The 12,262-nt window shown below is 42.6% G+C and overlaps 1 protein-coding gene across 2 annotated transcripts; it reads right to left on the bottom strand.

The window, feature by feature from the left end:
* Nucleotides 1-845: 845 nt before the first annotated feature.
* On the bottom strand, nt 846-11,663 carry LOC311354004 (organic cation/carnitine transporter 2-like). Of its 2 annotated transcripts, XM_084473792.1 has the most exons (10): nt 11,185-11,661; nt 10,101-10,204; nt 9,548-9,702; nt 9,193-9,364; nt 8,946-9,072; nt 4,371-4,468; nt 3,847-4,061; nt 3,350-3,532; nt 2,738-2,873; nt 850-2,331 (listed from the first exon to the last, which is right to left on the bottom strand). In XM_084473792.1, the coding sequence occupies exons 1-10, from the start codon at nt 11,575-11,577 to the stop codon at nt 2,241-2,243; spliced, it is 1,674 nt and encodes a 557-aa protein (XP_084329918.1). In that variant the 5' UTR covers nt 11,578-11,661; the 3' UTR covers nt 850-2,240. The 2 variants fall into 2 exon arrangements, with proteins under 2 accessions (XP_084329919.1, XP_084329918.1); XM_084473793.1 differs by lacking the exons at nt 9,193-9,364; nt 10,101-10,204 and having other exon boundaries at nt 846-2,331; nt 11,185-11,663.
* Between the last annotated feature and the right edge of the window lie 599 nt (nt 11,664-12,262).

The following is a 12,262-nucleotide window of genomic DNA, read 5'->3' on the forward strand; positions in this document are numbered from 1 at the left end:
AGTTGACTTTTCTCACAGTATACATATTAACGTGGTACTATCCACTTCTTGAAGCCCTCCCACGTGGGATTCAGTGCGCTGTAAGAGAATATATCCGTGCCAGTGTGTTCTATCTATGGTCCACTCAGAGGTTACAGGCACACATGCACATGTATGCATACTCTTCTTGAAGGTTGTTATTTTGACAAATGGAGTACAACTATGCATACAAACACACACACACACACACACACACACACACACACACACACACACACACACACACACATCCACAACTAAGGAAAATTAAACAATGAGGATGTCTTGCTGCTGCGCTATTCTGAGTGTACTTCATTTGGCCTAGACACATGAGTATTGCTTAAGTTAGTTTCCCCTCACATGGCTCAATGTTTTCTATTTCGTTGCCCTCTTTGGTTCTCTTTCAAAGCATCTACCGTTTCCTCTGTTGGGTTTTGTATCAAAGCATGCCTGGACATGTATGGCACTTACTTACTGGTAAATAGGCTTATAATGCCCAGTGCCGATCACATTACCACCAACACTGCAATACTTCCGTTTCTGTTGCCCATCTAAGGTATGCTAGGTGCACGAGTGTGTGTGTGTGTGTGTGTGTGTGTGTGTGTGTGTGTGTGTGTGTGTGTGTGTGTGTCTGCTGTCAGGGCAACGTAAACACAATGCTAACCATGGTATTGTGTATGTGAAGGCTGTTGTTCATGTTTTGTCAAACAGGTAAACAAGGCTCTGAATCTGAGCACAAACTTCACACTGAATGTAGGACTTTATTGCAAAGATAAAGAGCAATGCAAACAGCACCTGTTATGGAGTGCTCAATGTAAAAAAAAATCAAAGTCATTTTGGGATGGACCAGGTCCAAAGTGGTGGCTTATTTAAACTGGGGAATATCGACAATTTCGAAGACGGATCACATTACTTAAGGCTCAGGTGTGATATGCTCATCCTTAAGAGGACCATATCTGTAGTCTTGTTAGACCACTAGTGTTGTGATAACGTTTTTTATTCATATGTGCATACCAACATACTGTTGAGGTGCACACACACACACACACACACACACACACACACACACACACACACACACACACACACAGACACACACACACACACACACACACACACACACACACACACACACACACACACACACTATACACACGCGAGCGCGCACACACACACACACACGCTTTGAATGTAATCAGTGCTTATACACATACACTACAGGCCTAGATTCAAAAGTCCTCAAAATGAAATATGTGTCACTATAGTGCATTGTCAGTGCGGAAGTGGAGTGGAGGTTTCTCTGGCTTTTGTAAATGTTTTTGCACAATCTTCTCAATAATTTCGAACAGAATGTGTTGTTGTGTGTTGTCTATTCACATTATTATACACACATTTTACATTAGTCTCAACGTCATAATTATATGAACCCAAAGGGGGTGATCGATGACATGACAATAAGGCATGATAAAGGTAAGACAAAAAATATGTTATTGTTGATCTTATTAGCCTTTTATGCTCTTTTATACAGATACAAATAATCTTTGGTCCCACCGTGTAGAACCTTTAGTTTAGTCAATTGCGACACCTAGTGTTGTGATAACGTTAATACATCTTGAATATATGTAGCCTATATATGCGTCAATAACATGATTGTTCAAATGCAGCCAATTCAAATATTGTGTTTAGGCTTACATTGTCACAATAAGCCTACTCTCCCAGTCATTTTTGAATCCACGGAAATGTCTTGCTTTAATAAAAAATACATCAGATAGTTAATGCATTTTAAGGATGAAAACGACATGTTCTCAAGTTTATCATAAGTTTATTTATATCCCGGGGGATAGGGAGCTATTGTTATTGTCTATTTATGAAAATCCTTCATTTGTAATTTCCTTAGTTTAGTTACAAAGGTGCATGTGCAATATGTACATGATGGTTGCTTAAGATTGTCATATGCCACATGATCAAATTCAAAAAAGCCAAAAAACTGCCACAGTGTACCTTGTGTATAATTTATGCTTCATAAAATATACATGTTTGTTTAAAATTGGGTTTGTTGGTGTAAACTGTAACTTACATCAGAAAATTACAGATTCTTCATTGACCTCTCATATTGATATGGTATAAAAACAACAAGAATATTAAGTTCCTAACCAAAAAATAATCAAGACCCATGATATTGGTAGTTTCTAAAAGGAAAACTTTTTTATTTCCTTTTCTAATTAAATGATCCCTGACTCTGGTTTCATAGCTGGATCCTTGGTAGGCTTTTCTTCTTCTGTGATCCCAAAAAGTCTGTTTTTCTTGCAACATCTTGTGGAAAATAAAATAAATACAAGCACATCATTTTTCACAGTTGGATATTGGACAAAGGTATCATAATTAAACCTAAATGAATTATATACATTTTAAACTAAAGATCCAAACATAAAAACCTGAAAGTTCCCTGTCTCCATTCTTTTCTCTTCTCTGAACTCTTTCGTCCAATCTCCTTCCTTTCCTCATCTATCATCATCAATACCTCTTTGACAACTGGTTGTTTTCTGAACACTCTTAAAGCAGTGTGGGTGAACCCCCAACACACTCAACCCTGCTGATGTAAGGAATTACCGACCTGTATTCTCACATGTATTTCAATGCAACAAGGAAGAAGAAGCAACATAATTAGGCCATCATCTCCTCAAAAAAATATGAATGTGAATGGAAGTAGAAGGCTCACCCGGGGAACTCTAGCATGTGAGGGATGCTGTCTGGGAGAGGCTTTTTAAAGCTCTCTGGGATCAGGAGGCTGATCAATGCCGCTAGTACTGTGAAAGTCCCAATCAGGAGGTAGGGCAGGGCCACGGAGTAGCTCCCTGTAGCATCAAACCAAGACAGGGGGAAAGGAAATCAAAGTGTGATGCACTGGAACAAAAGTTGGAGGGGACCTGTTATTTATTTTTATTCTAAATACAGGAAGAGTGGCACCTGGGAAGGAAATAGTTTTAGGAGTATTTCCTACAACGACAAATTAAAAGAATGGTGTAATAATGTAATAAAGTAATAACGTAAAGTGATACAATTAATTTACTAGGGTACGGTTAATGAATAACATGCTGATATTTGAGGAGCTTAACTCCAGATGAACGATGATGGGATGAATTCAATTCAGAAATCAAATCTAATACTAAGCAATACATTATCTTTCACAAAGTGACACTAATAATGTTTTAAACTATGTGGGATATAATAATAATAATAATAAAGTAACAATAATTTGTTGAATAAATTACAATTTAGACGGGGAATAGAGAAGAAGAGCATCTCCTAATGATTACACACTGCATCATACTTAGGGAGAGAAGGTACGAAGCCGAGATGCTTCCTAAGCGGGATGCCATGGAACAGGCCCCTATGGCTGTGTTCCTCAGGACCGTGGGGTAAAGTTCCGCCGTGTAGGCAAAGATGAGGCCATAGGCAAACGTCACCCCAAATTTCCCAGTCATCTCCAATGCTATGGCCAGGAAGTTCATGTCTAAAGACAGAGCGTACAGTTGCTGGCTTAGGGAGTTGCACAACTTAAATCAACATGTTGTAATACAATATTGTTTGGGATGATGAATGTAAAAACCGAGCATATTACAGTTTATTGAGGCAATCATTGAGTAATGTTGCTTAGAATGCCACACTAATGCATACCCAAAACGCACATGTGAGCATGGGTTTCACTTGTTTATTTTCTATAACGTTTTACACAATTGTTGTTACTGTTATTGCTCATAATTTGTAAATAAAATGCAAACAACTAACATCTTAGGTTTTGTTCAATGGTATTTGTCATGGTCCTACCTGATGGAATGAGTTGTATGCATAGAATCATCACACCTCCGAGGAACAGAGACATGGAGAGACAGAGTCTTCTAGGGAAGTAACGGAAGAGCAGCCACGCCAGAGTGTAGGCTGGGAACTCCAGTGCGGCTGACAGGAAGCAGTTCAGGAAGATACTTCCGTGGAGGTTTGACGTGTTCAAAGACAGGGCAAAGTAGGTGATGGATAGGTCAATCCTAAAGACATTGACATGAGAAGAAAAGTGTGTTTGTATGACCCAGTACAGTTGCATGTACATTGATGCAGGAGTGAGTGCATGTGTGAAAATGGCATAGACACATGCACTGGTATAAGTGTGCATGTGTGTGTGTGTGTGTGTGTGTGTGTGTGTGTGTGTGTGTGTGTGTGTGTGTGTGTGTGTGTGTGTGTGCGCGTGCAGGCATATGTGGCTCTAGGTGCGTTTGTCTGTGTGCAAGCATGTTTTTGTTGTGTATGTTGTTGAGTGTCCCAGAACTGAGGGCCCCAGTGGGACAGCAGGAACTCACCACACCAGCCACAGTGTGAACGTGGTCCAGCGGATGTTCCTGGTACGAACCAAATCCCAGATGTTGACTGATGATTCTTTTGTGTGTTTTGGGCTGAACTGTTTTGTGGGGGCAAAGAGTAAAAGTCACAATGAATTAAACAATACCATTGTTTTATCCTGACAATAGTAAAAATGTGCATCAAAGCTTAGAGAATTATTTGAAACAGGTATCCCTTTTACACTAATTACTAGGTATTTACCAAGTAAGTATATGGTAGACAATAATATATTATCAGGTGATTTGTAAATACAGAGAAACTAGAGCTGAAATACTAAGAACAACTTGTGGTGGGAATTTCCGGGCCACGTCAATCATAAATATCTAAACTGGGTAGAATAAAGAGTCATCGGAACTTATAACAATTATGGTCATATATTTGGGCAATAACTGTACAGTCACATACAAACGATCATACACAAACTAACAATAATCCATAAATCCTTTTACTACGGCAGAGTACACCACAGGGTGGCAACAGCTCGAGATAGGAATCATGGCAGGATGTACAATCTCCCCACTCGCTTTCACAATGGCAGGTCATTATCAGGGCCTCTAAGTGGGTAGTGGGTGGGGAGAAGTTGCAGGGAGGGCCACGCCTCCCCCTAATTAGGGCCTTCATGGACGACATGACAACCATGACGTCAACCACTCCATGCACAAGCAGGTTGCTGGATAAGTTGAATAGCAATCTGCAATGGGCTAGAATGAAGGTGAAGCCAAGTAAGTCTACGAGTCTCTCAATCATTAAAGGGAAGGTAGTAGATAAGAAGTTTGCTATAAATTAAGAGGTGATGCCTACAGTTCTGGAGAAGCCAGTGAAGAGTCTGGGAAGGTGGTATTATGCAAGCCTCAGTGATAAGTCACAGGTTGAAGAATTGAGACAGGAAACTAGACAAGGTATTGCAAAAATAGACAAGTCAGGGCTGCCAGGTAAGCTTAAGTTGTGGTGTCTGCAGTTTGGTTTATTGCCTCAGCTAATGTGGCCATTGACAGTGTATGAAGTTCCTCTGTCAAAGGTAGAAAGGATGGAAAAAATGATTAACTCTTTTGTCAGAAAATGGCTTGGAGTCCCACGCTGCCTAAGCAGCGTAGCCTTGTATGGAAAGGGCATTGTAGAGTTGTAGAGTTAAATTCTTCTGTCAGACTAGAAGAATTTAAATGTGCTAAGGTTAGACTGGAAATGACTTACTCAGTCCAAGGACCCAGTGGTGAGGAGGGTTGCACCCACAGTTAACGCAGGGAGGAAATGGAAACCAAAACAAGCGGTTCAGCAAGCTCAATCGGCACTTAGGCATAGGGATATGGGCCATGTTCAGCATGGACGGGGGGGCTTAGGGTGGGACGCAGGTAAACCCTCGTGGGGTAAGGCTTCTGCAGAAGAAAAGAGGAAAATGGTAGTGGAGGAAATACATAGACAGGAGGAGACTGTAAGATGTACTAAGGCAGTGTCGCAGGCAAAACAAGGGCAGTGGGTGAATTGGGAGGGAGTGGAGAAGAAGAAGATAAAATGGAGAGATCTATGGAGCATGGAGGCTAGCAGGATCAGATTCAGGATAGGTGCTACATATGATGTGCTCCCATCTCCCCAGAACTTAAATCAATGGTTTGGTGAGGATGAGACATGCACACTATGTTCCTGTGTGTGCAGCCTCCGCCATATCCTATCAGGAAGGATGCATGGTTAGTCTCTCCCAGGGGCGGTATACGTGGTGTCACAACCAGGTATTGAAATGTTTGGCAGAGGCTGTTGATGATAAACGGAGAGAAGCTAATTCATCAGCCGCTAGTAAAGAGGGTAGGCAAATTAAGGGGGAAAAGGCTAGACCATTTAGAGGCAGGCACAGAGCCGGGTAGCTAAGTAATGGAGGAGCCTGGTTAATGAAGGTGGATCTTATTCAGCAGGTTGTTGTCCCTCCACATATTGTTAGCACTCGGCTAAGACTGGATATGCTATTGTGGTCGGACTTGGAGAAGATTGTTTATTTCATTGAACTTACAGTTCCTTGGGAAGACAGAGTTGAAGAAGCCAATGAGCTTAAGAAAGCGAAGTATGCTGAATTGGCTGGAGAGGCAGCACAGCGAGGCTGGAGTACGCGACTAAGGCCTATTGAAATCAGCACGCAGGGGTTCATGGCTAGATCTGCTACTAGCTTGCTGTCTGAACTGGGTATTTGTGGACAAAGTCTGAGGCAGGCGGTTAGTAACATGTCCTTGGAAGCAGAACGAGCAAGTGAATGGCTGTGGGTAAGGAGAAAACATACTTCCTGGGGTGCAAGTTAAGGTAAGCCAGCTGACTAATGTGCTAACGTGTTTGTTTGATCAGGGTTAGGGGTAGTAAAGAGAGTATTTAGATGCATTAAATGTGGCAATGTGGTGGCAGCATAGAGGGGGGTGACTCCAGGACGCTGGTTTCATTGTTAAACCCTCAGGAGGTGTCGTGGGCCTAACTTAACGAAACATCGGTGAAAGAGGGTGCCCACTTGATAACCCCAATGAAATGCTGCATACTGCTGTTAGTTGGGCCATTTGTCTTGTGTTTTTCACCTTTGGTTGGTAGCTTAGTGGCCAGCGTGCTTATAAGGTTAGTTTGGGCAGGGGCTTCTGAATATGTGTTTTCCTTGGATTTTGGCACAAGGGATTATAACATCTGATCCTGTGTATTAATGAAATACATAAAACAAACAAACTATGATCCGAGGCCTATCATACAATCATCCGAGGCCTAGATTGGAGTCCTCCTTGCGTCTCTCCAGAGAGCTCCACAAGGAGCAGTCCCCAGATGGGAAATCATCCTGCATCCCTCCAAGAGGACACAGGCTGAAGACCCCTGGTTGGGAAATCAGCCTGTCGCTGCAAGACCTCCGCAGGCTGAAGACTGCAGCATAGACAAACGCGACGACTTCTTCAGTTTCTGTCGGGATTCTGAGCCCGATATACCAATAAACTATAGTATTGGTTAACCAGATGGTAAACTATCCATGAACCTCCTCAGGATGTCATAAAGGGGGTCTTAGCCGGGCCGAAGCAGTTGGAACTAGGGGTGTAACGATACACAAAAGTCACGATTCGGTAGGTACCTTGGTTTTTAAGTCACGGTTCGGTATGTTTTTCAGTACAGCAGTTTTTATTATTTTATTTTTATTAAACAATTGGATTTTGATTTGATTTATTGAATTGTATCAAACAAATGCCTTACTCAAATGGAAAGACATCAAATACAATTGAGGATAAAAACACAATAAAGTTATTTTCATTGTGGTCCTCAACACAAAACATCAGGACAAGACAAGACACTCTCAGAGTGTGTGCTAATCAATAAAAACTAAACCCTAACCCCCCCAAAAAAAAAAAAAAAATATATATATTTTTTTTTTTTTGGTACATACCGAAATGAAACGTGCATCGAACCGTTAGACCCATACCGAAAAATTTCGGTACGAATGAGTGCATCGTTACCCCCCTAGTTGGAACCCTTGGTTTCTCAACCCTCCCCAGGGGGGAGGGTTGAGGAATTATGCACATTTTTTAGGAATTATGCAAATTGTATCTGTGTTATTATTACCAACCTAAAACAGTCACAATTACACTTAGTTGAGTTGATAGGTGATAGTGACTCTCCAGGCCTACGCATACACAAACTCTTACATAGATACAGATACGCAATCACCCCCCCAGTACCCCCATCCCACACCTTCGCCGCTTGTACCCCACAGTCTGACAAGGGTCTGTGTCCAGCGCCTATAGTGGCTGCAGGAGCGGTTGGCTGCTTGCTTGCACTGGGTTACCCCCCCCCCCCGCTCCCCCCTTCCCCAACCCCCTCCCCTGTTGCAGGTTGTGTGTTTTCATGTTGTAAGTGTACTGACTATGTGCTTATGTTGCTGAGGTGTTTTTTCCTGTTCCCACACTGTACTCCCCACAGGAGCATATTCTGGGGGTTGCCTTTTTTTCCTCCCCTCTCCTCATGTTATGTTATGCTGTATTTCACTCAACAATTCCCCCCCCGGGGATAAATAAACTATCTATCTATCTATCTATCTATCTATCTATCTAGTGGATGTTTTACTTAGTAGTTCAGCTCTAGTTTATTTGTATTTACCTACTTATTTACAGTTGTACTTACCCAATAATATATTAGAATTGACCATATTTGTACCTGGTTAAATACCTAATTAGGGGACTTTAAAAAGAAGGGTTAACTTAAAACAAAGATAACATCATACTATACACACCAGGTGTTAGTCACACTCAATCTTGAGTTACAAACACCAAAATCACACAAAGAACACAGAAACATAATTATAAATCCATAAGTATGCTGCCTTCTTCATGAACATTCTTCATCAGTGGGTGTTCCTCAGCAGTCTGTCTGCTCTGCTGTTAGGGATTTAGGGTTTCACATTCTGATGTTCTCATTATGAGAGCAATAGTGAGCCGACCTATGTGTGGATCTGCTATGTGCACCCGAGCTAACGGTGTTTGCCACATGGAGCGATGTCACCCGAAAGACCTGCTAAACATTCTCCAAACTCTCACCTCTGCAACATCAAAGATGACCAGTGGAGCTTGTATGTTATTCTTCTTGGCAGCTTGTCTTAGTATGTGATCCGCCTCTTCCACTCTCCCCTGAGAGACTAGCCACCTTGGAGACTCAGGAATGAACCTGATGTACAGACAGAGTGGAGAGGTAAAGCATTTTAGACCATTTCAATTAATTGGTCCGTCAATGAGTCAAATCAATAAACTAAAAGACAGTGGCACACAGTAGTACATTAGCACCCACCACCACAATAGCCCAAAAAGTACAGTCGGTGCATTGAAAGTGAGAATAAGCATCCTCCAGTCTCTGATATAGTATGCCAACAGAGGAAGCAGCATGTAGCCAAGACCAAAGAACAGAGAGGACCCCGCCGTGGAGAAGACTGTTCTCACAACTGGGTTGAAGAGCTCCGTCCCTTAAAACCAAAGAAGAAGGAAAGCAGAAGCAGACAGTTGTTAGTACAATTGTTAATGAGGCTATAGATTATCTTTTTTATTGATTGATTAATCACATTTCTTCTGCAGAGTTTTAGCAGGTTCCTGAATCACATTTCACATACCAAACAGACGGACGGTTGGATATGTTAATGAAAGTATACCTATCACAAATCCAGACACGTAATTTGAGATGGCTCCCATCCCAACTAGAAAGTGCAGGGCACAGAATAGAGCCCATGAAGGACATATGACCTGGCATAACGAGAATACTGTCTGGACTGCCAAGGTAGAGAACAACACTTTTTTTCTTCCAATCCTGCAAAACAAAAGCAAAAGCATCCACTGTTGAGGAAGTAAGAAAACATGTCAATTGTCAACCCAGTCTCGTTATTATTATGCATTTTAGGAAAATGGCAAAATGCACAATAATGCTATGATACTGTGGATAAATGTTCCTAATTAGTATGGAAGAGCATTATTTTTTCTACGCTGGTCTGTTGTAGGGGTTCCTGCGGGTGGTGCTTATTGTCTTGTTACTTGTTGTTATCTGTTGCACTCAACAACTAATCAGAAGCTTGGTTGGGGTGGGGAGCTGGGGTGGGTTGGGGTTGGGGGGATGGGCTGGGCTGGGCTGGGGGTGGGGGGCACGTTGAATCCATTTTTTAAATAGTGTTGAAAAAAATAATAAAATTAAAGATAGCAGGCTAAAACAACCTGTCGGCAATTTGTCCAGAAATGCAGGAACCTGCTAAAACTCCGAGGAAGAAAATCGAGGAGGTCAGGGGCCGCTTCCACTGGGCCTCACAGACGAGGTCCCACTGAAAGCACAAAGAACTCGTTTCACAGCGAAGGAAAGCCGCACAAATGTCCCGCGATCACTTTTTACAATGAAGCTACGCTAGGATCTCCACACACACACATTCACACACACACACACACACACACACACACACACACACACACACACACACACACACACACACACACACACACAAAAAATCTCTGTGACTTTATTATAAAAGTCCTCCTTATCTTCCTTTAGTTTCAAGCCTTTAGTTTTAAGTGTCCCCGTCTCAATGGAGATTATCGCCAAGAGCGGAGCAAAGCATACTTGTAAAGTCATACGCCCCCTTCAGTGTGGCAGAGGTACTGGCTGCCTCACCTCATGCTTTTACAGTGCGGTGTCAGATGTTATGTCAGATAAGCAAGACTAAATATGTTATAAACATACACAAAATACATTCACTATTTTATGGAAAGTGAGGACATATAATAAAACTGTCATTGCATTGGACAAACATTGCATTAGTGACAAACCGGGAGAAAGCAAAAGGCGCATGCGTTCAACCCAGTTTGTGAGGGATTGCGCAATCTGAGGTGAGGCAGCCAGTAGCCCTACCGCTGCCGCACTTCGCGCGTCGTCGCTCTAATTGAACAGGAAACACGCAAATTCAGCGATTTTGGTTATAAAAATGATTGAAATTATTGAAATCGTCGAGGAATTATATTCATAGATAAGTATACACAACAAATATTTTCAAATGTATTTTATCATTCGTTTTTTCTTTTCACAATGACAGGTGAGGCTCTGCCTCCCCTGACCGCACGTCCCTGACACACACACACACACACACACACACACACACGTTTCACAGCGAAAGAAAGCCACACATATGTCCCGCAATAACTTTTTACAATGAAGCCACACACACACACACACACACACACACACACACACACACACACACACACACACACACACACACACACACACACACACACACACACACACACACACCTCCGTCACAATAGTGGAAACATATGTGGTGCGGTCATATTCCCATCCGTCCAGACAAGCCTCCTGCTCCACATTGGACAAGTTGACGTCGATCCCGGGAATCAACCCGCTCTCCGAGAAACGGGTCACGGCGTCCAGGTTGTATCTGGAGCACTTGCTGAGAGACCGTTCTCCTCTGTGTTCTTCCAAAGGAATGCTGTGGTTCATCCAGACCGAGGTGAGGTTGGCGCGTGCGGGGATGAGACAATGATGGGGAGGTGTGTCCCCGACAAACACTATGGACAGCGACGTGAAGCCGTTGGGGGTGAACGTAGAGCACAGGAGAAAGAATACCGACTGCTGGAACGGTCCCCATTCTCCAAGAAATGCAACCGCGTCCTCATATGTAGGCATGTCTATTTCACGCTCCCACGATGCGCGGGATCTTATCAGACACACACTTTGGACCAAAAAGAGCGGATGGCTTTATAGAGGGGAGGGAGTGCAATCTGGACACGAAGAATGACGCAAACCGAGACGAGTCCACCAGGCGTTGTGCAGAGCGGGGCAGTCCTTACGCTTGTAATGAGGCGCAGGCCCATGCGTTCATTTTTAGCTAACTTAATTTCCAATGTTTGTACAAAATATTAAAGTGGTAAAAACTTTAAATTATTAAAGGACAAGTCCGATATTTTGAACATTGAGCCCCCTTTCTGGTTGGTCTAGGATGAAATAGAGTGGTTGACACCGAATTTTTGACTATTGGTCCTGTCTCGGGTATTTGGCTAATTTAGAATTGCCCCTGTTTTAAGGACAGGTTTGTGCATGCGTATACGTAGCCAGCCATTCTGAAGCAGGCAGGGGCGATTTTTTTTAGGCAGGGGCGAGCCAAATGAGACAGGAGGAATAGTCAAAACTTCGGTGTTTCATCCTAGACAAACCATAAATGGCGCTCAGTGTTTAAAATACCGGAATTGTCCTTTAAAATGACTGGACTATAGGCTTAATCGTCATTGTGTTAGCTCAAGCCGCAGATAGTGGATAGTGGTAGATAGTGACTTATCAAACATTCATTTGCATGCAATTCTTCAAGATCAAC

This window comes from Micromesistius poutassou (assembly GCF_964030765.1).
Source record: "Micromesistius poutassou genome assembly, chromosome: 10".
Taxonomy (NCBI): Eukaryota; Metazoa; Chordata; class Actinopteri; order Gadiformes; family Gadidae; genus Micromesistius; species Micromesistius poutassou.

Excerpts from the sequence above, each read along its gene's own strand:
- LOC311354004 (XM_084473792.1), bottom strand. The coding sequence starts at position 11,577 with ATGCCTACATATGAGGACGCGGTTGCATTTCTTGGAGAATGGGGACCG. Across the intron at positions 9,703-10,100 it reads TCTGGACAAATTGCCGACAG|GATTGGAAGAAAAAAAGTGT; the intron begins GTTGTTTTAGCC and ends TTTGTTTTGCAG. Across the intron at positions 9,365-9,547 it reads CGTGTCTGGATTTGTGATAG|GGACGGAGCTCTTCAACCCA; the intron begins GTATACTTTCAT and ends TTTGGTTTTAAG.